General features: G+C 41.6%; 1 protein-coding gene across 10 annotated transcripts in view; it reads right to left on the minus strand.

Moving 5' to 3' along the window:
* Positions 1-8,880: 8,880 nt before the first annotated feature.
* Positions 8,881-19,021, minus strand: part of PUM2 (pumilio RNA binding family member 2) — a 77,239-nt gene continuing 67,098 nt past the window's right edge. For 6 of the 10 annotated variants that reach the window (XM_049819292.1, XM_049819291.1, XM_049819290.1 and 3 more), the window contains 6 exons: positions 17,069-17,203; positions 16,665-16,802; positions 14,887-15,012; positions 13,794-13,915; positions 12,305-12,497; positions 8,881-11,840 (listed from right to left, as the gene is read on the minus strand). In XM_049819292.1, coding sequence (XP_049675249.1) covers positions 11,709-11,840; positions 12,305-12,497; positions 13,794-13,915; positions 14,887-15,012; positions 16,665-16,802; positions 17,069-17,203 — 846 coding nt within the window. In that variant the 3' untranslated portion in view covers positions 8,881-11,708. The other 4 variants (XM_049819289.1, XM_049819288.1, XM_049819294.1 and 1 more) reach the window with 2 other exon arrangements.

Consider the following 19,021-nt stretch of genomic DNA (forward strand, 5'->3'; position numbering starts at 1 on the left):
GAAGAGGAAACCCACAGCTCCTCGTGCGTTTCACTTGTCAGCTATAATGTGTAGGCAAAGCTTTGAGTGAAAGCCCTGAATCAGTGGGGCGATTGCTGAACAGGACAGAGAGGAAAGAGGGTGCCTTCAGACGCATGGGGCAGTTACAGGATGTTAAATACCTTTAGTTAAATGCATTCAGATTGAGTCTGCCCCAGAAACTGCGTGGAGTGAGCTGGGAGATGCACCCAAAACAAGTGATGGTCTCTGGTAAGGGCTTGAAATACCATCACTGACATTCCCTTTGGCGTCTGGGGTTTTCCCATGGATGGTGCCTCAGAACGGTGAGCTGGCAACGAGAGGTCTTGATCAGTGGCCCCAAACATGGGGATGGAAGAGGATGGATTGTTAGTCCTGAGAGGGCCAGGAGGAGGTTAGGACAATGTGGCTGGTGGTCTATTTGGAGACTGCGGGGACCAGGAAGGTTTGCAAAGTTTCACCCCCTGCCAGCCTGGAGCTTCCTTCCCCTTGAGAGTCCCTCTGGCCAGTGCCTCTGTTACCCATGGCTCACACCACATCCTCCTCTTTCTAACTCCATGCAGTAACAAAAGAACAATCTGCCTATCCCTTAAATCAGTACCGAGTGTAAGAACAAGTCTGCAGAGGAAGCAGCCTGGACCTTGAACCTTGCTTTACCAAAGCTTGTCTGCCAGCGTGCAACATTTGGCATCCAGTCATCGCGCTGGCTCATCTGGGAGCCCAGACACTGCGGTCCCTGATTCCCAAGACCGTCACTCTTTTGTTCAGGGTGGTGGCACCGAATACACTTAACTCTCTTCCCGCCTCCTCCCATGCCTTGGCGAATCCCATGCGGTTTGTTTTGGATGTCCTTTTGCGCTGGCGTAGAAATAATTGATTCTGACCCTTTCAAATGCCGACTGTGATTTATAGGAGGATCACCTGAACCCACCCAGCACGCTTGCACCGTGAGATCTGATTTAGCTTGTTCTGTCCAGCCGCCCTTGCAGTGAGTCAGCCATCCCTGAGCAACTCCATCTGCCTCCTGGCTTTCACTCCCAGGAAGTGAGGGACCAAAGGAGGCTCCCCCGGCCCACACCGAGGCGTGGAGTGTGAAGTTAGCCTGCGGGGATGTCTGCTCTGATCTCCTTTCTTCTCCCCCATGTAATGCTCTGATGGAAGGGATGACCTTGCTTATTTGGACAAGAATAAGCCTTCTTGCAAAAACTCCAAGGGTGTTTTTTTTTTTCAGCTCAAACAATGCAATGTTTAATGGTCCAAGTGTCAGTGTAGCTGCAGTGTTGGCTTTATAGACACCAACTGAATCAACTTGGCTGCCTCTCCCAAAAATTTGGTGGCTTTTTTTCTTCTCCTCCATCCCCTTTCCCCGTGCCCTGCTAATGAGAACTTCTGGGTGGACACTGAAAACTATAGATAAATGAGTGTGTGCCACTAACCAAATATTTCTTGACCTAATTTAGTAGAGCTTCCTTTGGCAAAAGGCCAGCTGGCAGTGGCATGTCACTTTTGTGATAGTTTTCATAAACAGCTGTAATAAAACCGGCTGCATTTCTTTGATGCTGCGTGTGAGGGCCTTGTAGGATCCTGCATGCTCATTACAGAGAGCCTCAGAACTGGATTTTGGGGGCTGGTGGATCAAAATCTATGGAGGGGTTTCCCATTAGCCTCCATGGGGTTTGGCTGAAGTTACATGGATGTTGCCCACAAGAAAAGACTGACTCGCTCTCTCTTAATGAGGTCTTTTGCTGTAATACTGGCTGGTGCTTCCACTGTTCAACAATATTGGCCCACCAGTCTCAGGGCTTGTGGACTACGCAGGTATTTCTCAGGGCACTTACCTGAATAACCACTTTTTTTTTGTTGTTTTTTTCCTTGCCCAGGGAGAGACTCTCCTGCATTTCTGTGATTCACTTACCCATGTGGTTAACTCAAGACAACTCACTTGCGGTGACTAACACTGGTTTGCAGTGTGTGATCCCTCAACCTCTGTGACCCTAAATAATTTGAGCACAGAATGGGGTTTGCTCTGGCATGAAAATGAGCACGGAGAGAAGGGTATCATGATTCCCAGGCGGCTGCTGCTACTGGGAGCTTCGGAGAAAAGGGAAGAAGCACAGGGAGGACACAGCCCCTTCGGGGGGGGGGGGGGGGGGGGCTGTGTTCCATCGATCCTGTGGTCCCACGAGGGACAGGAGCTTTCTTCAGTGCGTTCGCTGGGGAAATGCTGAGACCAAGACTTGCAGGTTGGACGCCTGAGCTGCAAACCCTCTGACCGTGGATGAGAAGTTGGACTTCTCATAGCTGCCTGCCATCCTGCAAAACAGGGGCTGTGATACTTAGCGTCTTTGTAGTGCCTTGATGACTGCCACGAGAATAAAAATATGTATAGTTTTAGTCCTACAGCTGGCGCTGGCAGTGCCACAGAGACCCATTATTTGCCTGGGAGAGGTGGGGACTCCAGGTCAAATGAGGCATAATCTCTTATCAAAGGACTCCTGTATTTTCTCTGTGTATTCCTTTACTGTCCTGGTTTGTGATAGAGGCTCCTGGGTGCTCGAATAACTCGCATAAAACCTTAATAAAAATTCTCCTTGTGGGATGTGGTGCCTGTACTCTTACAATGAAACTCTTGAAATCTGCTATCAGTTTGTGCATAAACCAGTGCTGTACGGCTGGTTAAAAAGTTCCAAATGAAGGAGAAAACTAAAGACTTTTAACCAAAATATAGAAATATCACTCCACATGAGACATGTTACCTGTATGCTTCAAACCTGTCACTTTTAAACAGCCAGATGACTTGGGTTTAGGTGTTTCTGCTACATGGAGAATTTGAGTAAGCACGTATAGCTCCAGAATTCTGCCAAAGCAGGTTTACTACTCCTACGTATGCAAAAAAGCTGTGGTCTTGGAAGAAGCAGATGCTGTAGCAGAGTAATCATGAGAGCAGGGTTAGGCTGCATCAGAGGTTTTAGTTCAATTTCAGTAACTGCCAGTTAGAACAGAGATTTGTAACGTTGTGAAAAATACTGTTGGTTTTTTTCCTTTTCGTCAAGCTGGTGTGATCTGGACTCCAGATTCACTGAGCATCTCTGAGTAATGCTGCTCTTGGGCTGGCTTCAGGTTTTATCATTTACTCTTGCTTACCAATCGTGACTGTGCCGTGAATTTGATATGATATAACATACAGGTTTTCTTCCTGATTAACCAAAGGGATGCATCTTGCTGTAATTATCATCCTTCATTGAACATTTTGAGGCCACTTACCCATTTCCGCAGATACTGGCTGTCTCAGGGCTGTGTGCAGTCACTCCACTGCCGTATCCCTCCAGGCGGTACGAGTGTCTCTCAGCCCTTGCTGTCATAGCGTTGATTCACCCATTGATTCCCCACCCATCCTGCCTCATCCTTCATCCCCGACCTTCTCACGCTTTCATTAGGAAGACGCCTTTGCCCAGCTCCCGTTGTCACCCCACCTGGGAGTGGGGTTGGTGTAACCACCACCCCAGGTAGGTTTGTGCTCCGGTGCCCCAGGGATGGAGCTGGTGCAAGGCTGGAGCAGAGAGCAAAGCTGTGCTTGAGGTGTCTGCCCCTCAGCACGTGTTACCGCGATTAACCACCACCACGGGAACATCTGCCCCGGTGGGAGCAGGGTGCACGGCCACAGGGACGAGAGCTGGGAGGCATGGGAGGGGACATAACTCGGATGAGGAATGGGAAGAAAGGAGGGGAGCAAGGGCTGTAACCCCCGTTGGGCAGTGGGGTGGGTTTCTGCAGTGCTGACCTACGCGTCTATGGGGAAGAGAGAGCTGGGGTTTTACCCTGGGTTTAAGCTTTGCGTGTGGCATGCGTGCATGCTGCCTGCCCCGCTCTGAGCAGCACTAACTCTGCCACAGTGAACACAGACATTTTAATTGCTTAATTTTTTCCGCCTTTTTGTTTCCTTTTTGCAGTTCGGTTTCTTTTTAGGTGATTGTGAAATTAGCTGGGCTTTACCGGGAGGCCTGGAATGAAGGTTTTGCTGCGCATAATGGTGTCTTTTTATTATTATTATTTTTTAAAGATACCATTGGGTTCCCAAGGTGCTCCTTCTCCCTTCCCTCTCCCAGTATTTATAATCCAAAGGGTCTTTATGGTTGTTTATTCCATGGTGGTTACCGTAGCTTTGAGTGTGTGTCTGTGGATGTATATGCTTTGTTTCTCCATCTCTCATCCCGTCCTATTCTGCAATATAAAGCTGTTCTCCCTCCCACCCTCAACAAACCCTTTGGGCCTATTCCTGCCTTCTATTCCCTCCCCAACTTTCAACCACTGATTTATAAAAAGTTGCTTATCGGTTTCTGGCACCTTCTAGGTGAAGAGACCCATTGTCTATATGAAGGTGTCCAGTGCCATCTTAGATGCCCTTCTGGAGTAGAAGGTAGAGGCTGGGCTGAGGCAAGCTCCTAGGGGATGTCCACCTGCCCTGTCCAGGTGTCTTGGATGCTCAAGGGTGTCTCCAATGGCACCAGTTACCGACACAGGCAATGGGATCTGTTCCCAGTGGATGTGTCTGAATGGAAGTGTCTACACCTAAACAGAAGTGGTTTTAAACTGGGATGGTGTCTCCTCCATAGCCTTTCTGATGGAGTGTAGCTGCGTGACCCTGGTGGGAGTATCCCTTCTTGAAGTGGGTAGTGGGAGCCATGCAGCACTTCACAGAAGTGTGGAGTGGGTGACCTTTAACGCCCTGACCAGATCTCTGGGCTTTTGGTTCCCCACGCGTGGAGGGGGTGGCACACGGTGTAGGGCTGGATGGGAGACCCTTTCCCAGCAGCATGCAAACTCGTATGACTCCCAAACTGGGGAGAATAATCAAACCCTTGGTTCTCAGGAGACACATGACATTTCAAGGAAATAGGAGACATCATGTGAATTTTGGAGTACTTAAGATAGTCAGTTTTCAAACAAAAAGGCTTTTTAAGAGCCAAATGGCCCAGCTGAATGAGATCAGTGTATAGCCTGGAGCTCTGACGGGGGTGAACTCTGCTCCATTCATCCCATCCTTCCTTGCAGGGGGTTGGAATTGACTCTGCCGCTTGCATTGAGTTTGTCCATGCTCAGCTCTTCAGCCCAGCTTCAGACCTCTGTAATCCTTGGTTCAAGAGCGCTTGCTCTGATTGTTTTACCAGCCTCTGGAAACCGGTTTATATACAAAGGTGTGGAGCAGGGAACAGCACTGAGGCAGACCCACCAGTCTTGAGCCAACGGGGAAGCAACTGAGCTGAATCCTTCCCCAAGATCCTAGCTTGTATGAGCAGATGGTCTCCCAAAACCTCTTGTTCTGGATTGATCTGGGGGTGGGGGAAAACTGCAAATGCTTTCCGATCCTGTATTTCAGTTCTTTTAGAGAAAGGGAGATAAGGATTATATAGGGGAGGAAAGAGAGGTCTTCATTCCCACCAGGGAACCTCTAACTTCTGGTTCTCCTGAGGTAGGCAAGGAATAGGGTGCCTGTATTTGCAGTCATGGGAGAAGAGAATATAGCTGTGAACGTGCTTTCTGTCATCATCTCTCTCGCTGGCAAGGCCGGCTGGTGCTTTCTGCCACCACCTTCCCGTGTGTTGCCCTTGCCATCACACATCCCCTTCTTGCAGTTTCCATTGGCCCTCAGTAAGAACTTGTGTACCTCTGGGGATCTTACTTTATTATGGGACCTACTCTAAGTGACGCCTGAAACGGCTCTGCTTCCGTACCACTGTGAAAAGCCCTTTGACAGGAACAGACTGTGTGGTCTTGCAGCCTGGGAGGACACAGCAAACTTGACCTGTAAGGAGAAGGACCTCAGCAGGCTTGGCCAATTCCTTACCAGTCCCTGCTGGTGACATCCCCCTGCAGTGGTCGAGTACCCTGGCAGCTCCTTGCTGCTGTGGATACAATTCGTAGCCAGCAACCGAAGCGAGCGTTTGTGAAACCGTAGCATGTGAACCTGCCTTGCGATGAGCAGAGAAGCAGGCTGCGTTCCCTAAACAGCCTCCACCACCCGAGCACGGTTGTGCTGGAGAAGGGCTGTCTCCCTCCCTGCCTCCCTTAGGCTTGGCTGGGAAAAGAGCCGGCAGCCGAGCTGGGGAAGGGCTGCGGTGCTGTGCGGCTGCCAGGAAATCTGAACCCTCCAGGCAGGTCTTAAGCTCAAACGAAGCTCATGAGGGCTGCTCAGCTCAGCTTAGCAAGGGGTTTCTCCCTGTCTGATGGTCTAGTACATCAGCTGCGTCACCTGCAGCGTGCCCCTGACTCTTGTTTGCAGATCTAGATGCTTTCAGGCTGAGGAGGTACTGCGCAAGCAGAGGAAGAAGAGGTGGAAAGCCTCTCATGCCCAGAGAACTAATGCTGGTGAGAAGGTGAACATTTTATTCCCATGTCCGTTCTTACTAATGAAAAGAAGAGGGTCTTTAGAATAGGTCTTCCTACATTCCAGCTGCTATATAAAAAGCCTCTGGAGCGTTTCCAATTTGTTAATGATGGGGGAACGCTGCTCCCAAGATATATTTTGCATTGAGTCTGGGAGAATTGAGGTTGAGACAAGAATCTCAAGAGCAGAACTTACCCACTCCCACCTGCATGCTTTAGGAGTCATGCTCCATCTTGTGCTGTTTGTGATGCAACGAATGGTTCAAGCTGTGCTAAAAGCCCAGCCCAAATTCAGAAGTAGAAAGTTAACCCGCCCAGCTCCTTGTGGTTAGGACATACTCCTGTGAAGTGAGGGAGGTGGGTTCAAACCCCTGAGGCTGATACAGGGAACTAATTCAAGCATCTCATTTGCTGGGTGAGTTCCCTAACCACGGAGCTAGCATGCAAAAGCAGCAGGCTCCGGCCAAAGGGCTGATGCAGGAAACACTCCTGCACCACCTCACTGAGGAATACCAGCAGTTTGGTTAAACCCCTAAGCTTGGTCTTCCCTATGGGCTCTCTGCCCCCGGTGCAGGGTGGTAGCTTCCGATAGCCTCTATGTTCTGCAACTTAACAGGTAACATTGGGTTTTGGTTTACTCTCTTGGATAAAGCAGCTGCCTCCTTTCTTTAACAGGGGCTCCGCACAAGCAGGGAAAAGCCTATGGGCTGTATTGGCTCTGGAGTGCTGTCAACACTTGGGGGACATCCTTCCATCCTTCCCGTGTGGGAGGAGGTGAAAGTGAGCTGTGACTGGTCTTTCCATGATAACGACGCTGGTTTCTAACCCCCTCCAACGACGGACTGAGGGAGGCCTGGGCTGCTCTGCCACACAGGAGCGCTGACACCCCAGGCTCATTCTGCAGCATCGCTCACGCTGCCTCTTCCAGGGTGGCAGGATCTACACTTGCTAAGTTGTCCCAAACCTCTCTAGCCCAGCTCTGCACACCAGCCCTTGAAGAACCAAGCAGAGCCCTGAGAGGGATATATGCTATCCCTGACAGCAACCAAGTTGCGTCATCCCCAAGCCAAGAGATGCTTGAATCAGCATCTTTGGGCACAGATAGCGCCTGCGAGTGTTTCTGACATTGTTTACAATCACAGGAAATACTTCAAATTGAAACCTCAGGCAGAGCGAAGCACTGCCTGTAGCACACACTCATTGAAACACCAGTGCTGCCCGTAGGCTAACGAGACTTTGGGATCCCTTCAGTGCTACCAGTAGCTTGGTACGACGTGAACCGGTGTCAACAGACTGATGTTCCGACCCTGTTGTGGGCTGGGGACCAGGAGTGGGACAGCTGAGATCAGATACAGCATGTGGTTTTTCCCTTTCCTTCCTCAAGCAGCAACACGAACTACATCATCACTGAGCAAAGCTACAAAACAATCTGCCACTCTCAGGACAGACTATGACCAGCCACCATGCTCTCCATAAAATTCAGAATTAGAACACTGCCGCTGACCTGACTGCAACCATTCAGTAGCAAATTGCTTTCCTGTAGAGTTAGCACTGGGTTTTCTCCCCGGGCGCATGACTTGGATGCAATCTGCAATTTTAATGACCAGTCACTAGATCTTAAAATGCTTTTGCAATTGTTCTTTCAGCTTTAATTCCCAGAATGACATGGTGGGAGCTGCTGTCACCCCACTGTTTACCCATTTTCCTAGTTACCCTATGTTAAACATCAAACATTCTCATGGAACAAAACTGACTGATCAACTTAATTACCACGGTACTACACAGTGAGTCATGAGCATCTCTTCAAATGCCTGTTCCTTAGAGCAGAGGGAAGAAGAGTGACTAAATCAGTCTCTGAATTTCCTTCATCACTCTAAAACACCTAGACATTATGACCCCTGAAACCTTAATCTTCCCCACACTCTAATGAAAAAGTATCAGTGGATCTAGCAGTCAGCGATGGAGGCGATACTATTATGGTTGCTCTGTCCATAAGGGGCTACTTCGAGGAGTTATTTTAACACCAAAAAGTGGGAACGCTTCCCCTGCAGTTAAGACAGACCACTTCGCTCCCACACCTTAAGCTAAAAACAGTCCTTTGAAAAAAATCCGAGGCTGTTACAGAAACGAGTGTGGATCCAATGCTGCCATAGACAGCTAGCAGTCTTAGCCCCCTCAAATGCTCAAGAACTCATCCTGGATCCAGTGGTGTATGAAGAAACTGTTGTCAGGTTGTAGCTGTAACTATACATTGGTAAAGATTTTTTTTTTTAAGACAATATGAAGGCTTAGCTGCTCAGAACTAGCCTCTGGAAACTTAATGATCTTACAAAGGGTTTTTCAATAATTGACCGATTCCTATCAGATCACTAGAAATGAGTACCTTTTCAAAGCTGGGCTCCACAGATAGCAGACAAGTTGTGTAACTGCGAATATAAAGAATGGCTGGTTTCCTACAGGAAAAAACACAAGACCACATGTATTTCACACAGTGTTATTCACACATTTTCATTTGGATTTTTACAGTATATACATGTGAACATTACATTATTCAATATGAGCCACCTGGAGTCAAACCTAATCAAACTGGTCCATAAACAATCTATATCAAAAAGCAATACTTGAGCAAAAAGTCTAGTGGTTTTACCCAAAGCCTAGAACAGTTGAAAGGAAAACCAGTGACTTTCAAGTTCCTGGATAGAATTTGTGCAAAATGATTTTAGGAGAGCAAGTGGAAGATTATGTTCACGATACTGAAAGCACTAAGGATGATAATTCTAGGACTGTTTAAATTCAGCCATGGCATGAATGCTACAGGGACAAAGTACTGGGACATGATCAGTTTCTGCCTGGACATCCCTGAAAGCCTAACTTACTGTCCTATATGTTGGCAAGAACATCAGCTCTGTGGATTATAACACACAGCATTTGTACACAGGGTAAAGATAGTCACTGAAGAGAATTAACATGTCCAAGGAAGTGGCTCAAAACTCATCCTTTGTGTGACTACGGGAAAGCTCTGGCTCCAATGACAGGGCTTGTACCTCCCGAGAGGAATTCTGTGAACTGCCACGCAAAAACTACTTGGCAATGAAGACTGTACTTATTAAAAATAATTAGGCCTACTACATCACTTAATGCAGGCACTAAATGACAGCTTCAGAAACTGGAAGTAGGCCAGAACAAAGTTTCCTATTTGCCTATTAATGACTTAACGCTACCATTAGAAAAAAGTAGCGCCTCAGATGTATGCTTTCATAAGATTTATGTAAACTGATATAAACAGTAATACGACAGAATTCCTTATACAAGTTTATACCACTGCTATTTTCTTTCCTCATGATCAGACTCCTACCATAACAACCTTTTATTTGATCAACACTCAAGACATTGTTTTCAAACTATCTTGTTGATCAAAACTTTAGGTTAAGCCATCCAAATGAATGTTTTACACAAAATACTTACTTCAACAACATACAAAGCACTTTCTTTATCTTTCAGAAACTGAATATACAAAGTAAGCTTTTTCCAAAATATTTCCATAGGCAAAGGATTAAAAAGGATTTTAATTATACACATATGGTCACAATTCTGCCTTAAAAAGATCATTGGGAAATGTACATAAGGCCGCTTGTAAATGTACATCATCTTTATGTTACTGTTACAATGTCATATGTCCAGAGAAAAAAATTGACAGTATCATACATATTTGCTTTACGCTGGGAGAAGGCTATTCAAAAATACAGTACTCTTCTGTACAAAAAAATCATGCCACATTTATTAAGATGGAAGAAGCATTGGTTTCTGTGATAACCAAATATTTCAGTCCATTTCTTACTATGCTTATTATCCCGACTTAAAATTTGAACAGATTGATTTCCCAAAGTGTCCATATTAACAGAATCAACAGCTATGTTATAAACAGAACATAATGTTTCTCACAATAGATAAAAAGAAAGCCGGTTCATATTTCTGAAACCATATAAAGATAGAATTTAAAAAAATCACTCTTGATTTGCTGAAATAAATTTACATTATACAACACTATATGCCAGGGGGAGAAAAGGGAATGGGGATATGAATATACACTAAAATGCAAATTTTTGTCCCAAAAAGGGGTAAAACAAATTACATTTACAGCATGAAGGTTTACAAATGTACATCTGTACAACCAAGGTAAGCATCACTACTAAATTAGCAAGGCTTGTAATAAACATCGAAACGAGAGATTTGTTTTCAAACTGTAAACTTACACCTATTAACTACACGTATACAATGCATATATTTATAGGAAGCAAAAAAGCTATCTGAATATTTAATCAATCATGCTTAAATGTTGAGCTATCAAGTTTACTTTTCAGTGGCCCCTTTTCATCAATACCTATTTTTTGCATCTACAGTGAGAAAGCAAAATAAATGCTCAACACTTTCAAATCCTTACAATTCTATATGCAAAATAAAAAAATACAAATCTCTACTCTTCCTGCGTTGTAAAACTGACTGTAAAGTTAATACAGGGTTCACTCTTTTTCCAACAGTGTACTTTACTGAGTGGAAGTACCACCATCATTGTAATCCCTCTACCTTGTACAACAATTAAATATATAAGTATATACAGGACTTTTATTTTTAATACATCGCTAGAGAAAACCTTAGGGCATCATTTTAAAAAAACTGTATCCACAGCAGGTGATGAAAGCTAGTCTTTTAAAGTTTCCATTGTTTTGTTATTCCCTACTTTAATTTACTGTGCCCTGTTTATTATTTGGATAGTGTGTTGTGAACCACCAAAATACAACTTAACTTTTCAACATGTTAAATAATGTTTATGCAGCTGATCAATTTTAATCTGGTATAAAAGACTTCACACAAAAGGGAAAAATAAGGATTAATTCTATATACAACTCTATAAACCTGTTGTGCTATGATGCTGGGTAGACCTACCAGATTGCAAGCCAGTGTATTAAAAGAATACTGTACTTTTTCCCTTTAAAAACTATTTCAGTGACTTTACAAGGTAAAAATTTACAAAATATGTGACAGCTATTTTGATACAATTACATCATATACAGGCATTCTGTGCTTTGCCAGCCATCCAATCTGATAGGTCTCTGGATCAGGGCTGGAGATATTTTTTTTCTTTTTTTTTTTAATAATTCACTCCCCAAAAATATACATAAGAATAAAAATTTTACAAATGGATGAACAAAGTCAATAAATAGATTTAAAAAAATCAGAACATTTATAGTTAAGTTGTATGTTTTGATCATTCACAATTCAGTTTTTCTTCCATTTCTTTCCATCTTTTACAGCATCCCATTTGGTGGTCCACCAATTGGCCCCAGATCAGCGCTGTTCTTCAGGTAATACTTTTCCAACTTGGCCAGAATGTGTTTGCCATAGGTATATTTGCGCAGAGTTGTGATGTGGGGTCGAATCTGTAAGAAGAAACATGTTATTTCCCCCCCCCCCCTCAAAAATTTTAAGTAGAGGTTACTACACTTTAAAAATATTATGTAAAAAAAGAAGTCAGACGCTTGCATTTCAAAATTTTGGAAGTTTCTGGAAATATGTACAATTGGTGACTTGACTCACCAAACAATTGATGAACCTGTCAGAGGAAAAGGGAGGTAGCCCTTTTGTGGGAGTGCCCTGTTGGTGAGTGGGGGAAGCAGAGCTCCTGCAGGAATATACTGGGCTCTGCATTACAAAGCCTAGGGCAATTATGGCAATAGCACTTTTGTCCACGTCTGGATATTTGTAAGTAGAAAGTGTGCCCGTATGTTAGGAAGCCTAGGAATCTCTTTTGGGGGAACTTCAGAATGGATTTGTACCAGCAAATAAAACGAGAAACCTGTATTTCTTCTGTCATATTAATAAAGATGACAGATACTTCATGTACCTTGTGCATTATTATTTTCCGCTGAGCAGGTTCAGCCATATCAATCATCTTCTGAACAACATAGTTGGCATACTGGTCCTTCATCATGGTGTATAAGGCACTGTGAGGACCATCATTCTGGCAACAGACCTCATCAATAAGTAAAGCTCTTTCAGCACGAGAAGCATGAGTTACACATTTTTCTACCACATTGCTGAAAAATAAGATAAATGCATTCTGTGACTTAAGATGTAACATTCTTTTAAGTAGCAATTCTAAATTTATCTGAACAGTTCAACTGTCTTAACACCACTAAAGAGCACACTGTAAACACATCAAGTTCTGATTTCCAATTTTTCAGTCTATAATGATTAAGTGAAAGCATTATACACTCCTACTCATGTAAAAAAGTAGTTTTCTGATACTTACTATCTTGTAGGAGAGATTTTCCACTGGACCTACAGTAGATATACTGGACCTCAGGTTGCAGAGGTATTCTAGTACATCTATTCTGGTTGTGGGCCCTTCTAACAGTCAACAGAGAAAGCCAGATACAAGGCTTTCTTGCTTTCTGAATAAAGGCGCTTATCAGGAGCACGCCTAGATCAGGGATATTGTCAAATATTTCTTTTGTAGAGGAAGTCTCTGACCTTCCAGATACCACAGAAGCTGGAAAGGCTATCAATGCTTACAAGACAGCAAAATGATTCTGGTCCTAAGTTTGTGCTTTAGAAATTAAGCAAGTTCCAAGGAGATGATTGTGAACAGTTCTATTTAGGCAAAGAAAAATAAAATCCAGACAAACTTGCTAGTTTGCATACAATCAATTTTTAAAACAAATGCCCCCATAATGTCACAGTGCATTTCTACTTAATGTTGATGACAAGGTTAGTCTCACTAAACTATCCAGGATGAATTCCGAGGTGTGTTTTCCTTAGCAAAAGGCACATAATCCATATTTCAGCAAAAAGCACCAAAGGATGAGTTTTAAGTTCTAATTTTAGAGTAGTTCAGGACTTCTACAATGGTCTTTGAGATTTCCTAATGCATAAAATCCTTGTCAGGCTGAACCACCACTTTCTAAGGCTAGCCTTTTTATACTTGTAAATTGCTTAGCTGGACTGATAAACAACAGTCAGGAAGTCCTAGCTTATCATCATCAGTGTATCAAGCACGTTCTAGGAGAGCTCTTCACCTGGCTCTAGGGATCCTCACATGAATACTTCTACAAGTAAGTGCAGAGAATGGGTTCCAAGGTGAACATAAACCATCCCATAAACCCATGGAATCTTCTTTTTTTTGCTACGGAATGGCATTTCCCCTTTCCCTTCCCCAAATCTAGTATAGAAATACCACTACCATTCATCTCTATAAAAATATGAAATTTCGGGAGGCAAGTTACATAACAGAAAAACCCCTATCATATCCTTTTTTGTAATACAATAAATAAATCCAATATTACAACTTCAAAAGGTTAGTGAATCTTTAATATATGAAGGCCGTGCAATACCTGGCAAATTTGTGCTGACTCAGAGCTAGAACTTTTCCTCTTATTTCTGAAACTATTTTACTCTTGTCTTCAGGACGACCGTGCTCCAGTACGTGTTGAATGACATAATTTCCGTATTGATCCTGAAAATGAGATGACTTCAATTTTCTTTTGTGTTCATACCAAGGAATCCATACAGCTTTTGTATATTTGCATAAACTTTCAAATTACTATTTGCACAGATACAAGGAAAAATACAATAATGGCAACATTATAGAAACAAAGTGATGCAAGAAATAGTCCATCAAGAATTACTTAACGGACCACAAAATTTACATGCAAAATGCAAATAATCTGTAAAACCAGCATTTTGCTGGAGTACCTTTTATCCTCTTAAAGAAAGAAGTCCTCAAAATTAAGATCATCATTCTTTAACAGCCATAGTATCTCCCTGAACTTTGGTACCCCAAGACAGTTATGTTTTAACTGGAGACTCGTATATACAAGAAACCTCTGAGAAATAAATGAGACTGTGAATATGTAGCAAAAGGCAATTCTTGCCTTTTTATGTGTGGAAATTCCTACTGAACACTGAGTCCCTTCCAGTATTTTAAACGGATTCAATTTCAAAGCCATCTGTAGCACTCATTTTGTTCATCTGATACCAAGACAGGAAATCATGTTGTATATGGTCTTTTGCCTTCTTTTAGAAAAGATGCCCTTTTTGTGTAAGAATATGCAACATTTATATTTTTGACAATGTATTTGTGTTTAGACATTATAGAAGTTATCTGAAGGGACACCTGAGTCAATCAAGATAAACTACAAAAAGGCAATCTTTGAAATGAAAAATATACTAGTTCTGTGCATTTACAATGTATATTTGAAGCTACAGTCAAAAGTATAAGAAAAAGGGGTTTTATATCTTCTTTGCCTCCCAACTTCCAAATTCATTTTCATTAAAACTATAGAAGGAAAGAAAAAAAAAAATCAATGTCTACAAAACTAAAAAGAGGCAAATGAATTTAAACAATTTCTTAAACTAAGAAATAGGAATAAATTATAACAAAAAAAGCGCTCTAAAATACATTAAAAAGTGAATATATGCACTAACCTGCACTAGCTGTTCCGTGTGTTGATGCAGTTCTTCTAAGATTGGCAAAGTCTGCTCAGCAGTACAGTGTTCCAGAATACGCTGAATTACTCTACAACCATATGGATGAGTTGAAAGTACAAATACCTTAAAATAGGATTGCAAACTGAAGTTAAACCAACTGAAGTTTACAGATATAGTAATATTACCATGTTTGAAATGGAATTGAACATGCCAACTACTTCTATAAAAAAAAAACAGTCTTGCCTGCTAATATCAGAATTCCATCTCCAGCAGAAATTGGGAAAAGATGAAAATGCAGTTTTTTGCATGTCAAGGACTCCAGTAATTATACAACTAAGAAGCCAAGTTTTCATTACAATGTTTCTAGCCTACTTAGCTACAAAGGAAAGCCTGGAAGTATGACCCTTAGTTAAGCACTGTTCACCTTTCAAGCTTTCCCTTTAACTTTGTATTTCATTTTCAAATCTTAGGATGTTGACACTTATAAAAAGGAGTTCAATTTTTCTGGCTGATTTTCACTGATTTCACATTCCAGCATATAGAACAGGCTCCCTGTTACAGATATAAAGTTTGTAAATAAGGATTCAAAACAGTCAAAATCTTGCTCATTCCATTTGTTTGCTTCTCCAGAAGCCAGGTTTGTGTTTCAGGAATTAATTTAGAGGATCTAAGAGTCAGCATTCATCAGAACTGAACACAGAACCTCGTCTGATTAGACATTGATCCAAATGATGCAGGCAGGTGAAAGAGACATATTGTTACATGACATAACTGAAGTGTGGTATTTTTCATTTGCCATTTCAGATTAACTAATATTTTTTATATAAAATTGCTTGGAGCTGAGGAGGGATTTCCAGTAAATAGTGACATTTTAGTCAAGGGGCTCTATTTACAGTTTAGAAACTGCATCGCACCTACCCCATACACACTTTTTGATGTAAAAGACCTGACTCTAGAAACCCTGGTATGCCATTTACTATGTACAATAAGAATTCAGACGTTGTTGTTGTGTAAAATGTGAGAGAAGGATATTGTAGATTTTGTTAAGAAATACATGTGGCCCTCCACTAAAGTAAAATTTAGTAACACAGCCAAGTTAGTATGATTTTTACAATTCTTCTCAAGACTATAAAAGTACACGTTTGTCTCAGAGTATTAAAATTTTATTTAGCTGCAGCATATTCTCTAGCCTGCAGCACAATATCAATCTTATATTAATAACTTTTTTGGAAACAAAACCAAATCCCCAACTTTAAATAAACAAATACCACCCCCCTTTACTTAACACTAGCCCATATGTAGGGAACAGATTAGTATATTTCTTTAAGGTATTTCCTTAATGATAGACATTAATTGGGAAACATGAACAAGAGGCTTGCAACATAAGCAACTGAAGAAAATGGAAATTTTAATGAAAATATAAGCTAGAGAGCAGATACTTTATTATTACATAAAAAATGGCAAAGTTAAGAGTTATAAAGGAAGTCTGAAATGGCATATCACGAAACTCAGAAAGTCTGGCCTTAAGCCAAATACCTCTATTGGTATTTATAATGCATCCAAACAGGTCTTTCTAGAGCCTCACCTCCAACGGATTCATCTTTTTACAGCATGTTAACTGTCTCTTCAACAGCTTTTCCATTTTATCATCCCTTTTTTATCCTACTTAAAACAAGCTGACTGCAATGTGTCAAACCCTATCTTGTATATGCAAATGATGGAAAAAAATCAGCAGATCAAACCCCACAGAAGAGGAAATGAACTGTTGACACTACCTGTCCTTTGAATGCGTCAATGATGAACTGGAGTGACTGGGGTTGAACACACTCAATACATTTTTGTACAACGTGGTTTCCATTTTGGTCTTTCACACATTTCAGAACATGACCATCCAACTCTTTCACCATTTCATTCTGAAAAAAAAGATTATCCTTGTCTTTACAATAGGTTTTTTTTCTTCTCTCCCCCCACCCCCCCAGGAATATTCCATTTCATCCTAACCATCCAATCTTTATATTCACTGCTGTTTTACTTATGTACCTCAGCAATTTAATTTAAACAACTATTTTAGTCCCTAGGGCATTTCATAATGAAAGGAACAATCAACAATTTAAGCAAGTAAAAAGATGGATGCAATAAAAAGAAATAAAATTAAAAAAAAAATATTGCTCTAACTTACAATTACCTGCTGGTCAGGTGAGATTGACTCAAGTGCTTTCTGAATAACACGACAACCATACATCTGTAGGGCTAACGGCAGAACATGACCACGTATGCGTGTTGCTAGGGCTAACTTTTGATCCAGGCTTCCAAACTAAAAGAAAATAATATTATACTGTTAACAAATGAAGACATATTGCACCATCCCGGAATTTACACGATAGAGTTTAAGTACCTTCATCATCTATTACAGGTTTACTGAGCACCTTGAACGATTTTTCCCCTTTGTATTTTTGGTGGGTATATTTACCAGAAGTTTTTATATTCTAAATGCAACATTTTGTAATGTTCCACATTCTAATCACACACCTGCTATCAAATGCATGACCTTGAAAGACAACAGAAAAGATTGAAGTAGCTTATACTTGACTGTCTGCAGGAATATGTAAATGCAATAACCCACTTATTTAGACAAATTATACCAGGCAAATTAACTACAGATCACTGTAATGTATTAATTCAAACCAGATTTTCCCCGATATCTCAAATTTGTATGGATCAGCGTTATCTTACATCTTGTATACAGTAAGCAAGCTGTAACAGGAAGTGAGGAGGGGAAAGATTTCAATCCCTGAAGTAGCTTCTTGGTAACTTCACGTGACTTAATCATTCTTACCATGGGCACTCTGGGAAATCTAAAAATACTTGCGCTTTGCAGAGCAAAATCAAAACTATTTTGTACACTGGCTGTATTAAAGTATAATTCAACCAATGGTTTTCAGCAGTAACTACTTCCTGCCCATATTATTCCCACCACAGGGCTACTACAACCTTCTGTGCTGCTCCACGTTGAGCAGAGTAGAAGCCAGTCAAGCTTCATAATAATACACATAACCCTGTTCCCAGATCCCACACACAAGCTCCTGAGTTGGTACAGTACAAGAGACCACAAAGAAGTGATGACCCTGAACAATCAGCTGGGTGGCACCAGCAACATTCATGCAGCACTGCTGAGAACTGTCAAACCCCACACCTGTAGTCACCTAAGGCTCTGAAGAAAGCTCAAACAACTTCACCTTCCTACTAAAATAATGAACTAAATCCTTTACTACACCTAAGGCCTAGTGCACTTTTTTCATGAGAACTCTTCTGCAGAATTAAGATGAAAACACTCAACTGACAATGATTATCTATGTATCCATCCAACCTAACATTATGGAAAAAACCTAGCAATTGATGATAACTGACCAAGATCAAGATTTTACACACCATATATCAGCCATGCTTTTCAGAAGATTTTTTTTATTTGTAAAAAAGAATATCAAGTAAAAAAAAGTGAGCACATTGTTTTGTAGATTACTCGTTAAAAACTACATTCCTGTTTACAGCAACCATCTGATTTCTTACTGGACATTTTCCGGCTTCACCTTCTATCCACCCAGATACTTTGATATGATCCTTGATTTAAAGTACACCATGCTAGATACCTTTCCTACACATAACTTTTTCCAGGACACAGGTATTGGTTCTTCTTCTCTCTGTAAGTTAAATTTTGTCACTCTCTAATAAGGCTTTTTTTTTTTTTTCAAACCCCATAGTTGTTAACAAAAAAAAAAGGTATTTTAAACACTATTTTTAGTAATATTGAGTGTATCTTATGACATCCCTTCCTCAAACTTATTCCACCTCAATAAATTTTATGTGAGTTTCTTCATATACAGTACTGGATGAAGTTCACACAGCTATTTACTTGAGTGCAAGAGCATTTTCCAGACCCACTCTTTATCAAGATACAGTAACCAGCATAAAGTATCCTTCAAATCTTTGTGTCTCCCATCATCTGCTGAAAGTCTCTGTAAATTACGCTAAAATTACGCAAAGCCTGAGCGTGCAGCCTGTACATTCACTAATATTCACTGACATATGCACCACCAGCGTAAAGAAAAACTGTGCCTGTTACGAAAAAAAAAAC

The sequence above is a fragment of the Accipiter gentilis genome, chromosome 16 (assembly GCF_929443795.1).
Source record: "Accipiter gentilis chromosome 16, bAccGen1.1, whole genome shotgun sequence".
In the NCBI taxonomy this organism is placed as follows: Eukaryota; Metazoa; Chordata; class Aves; order Accipitriformes; family Accipitridae; genus Astur; species Astur gentilis.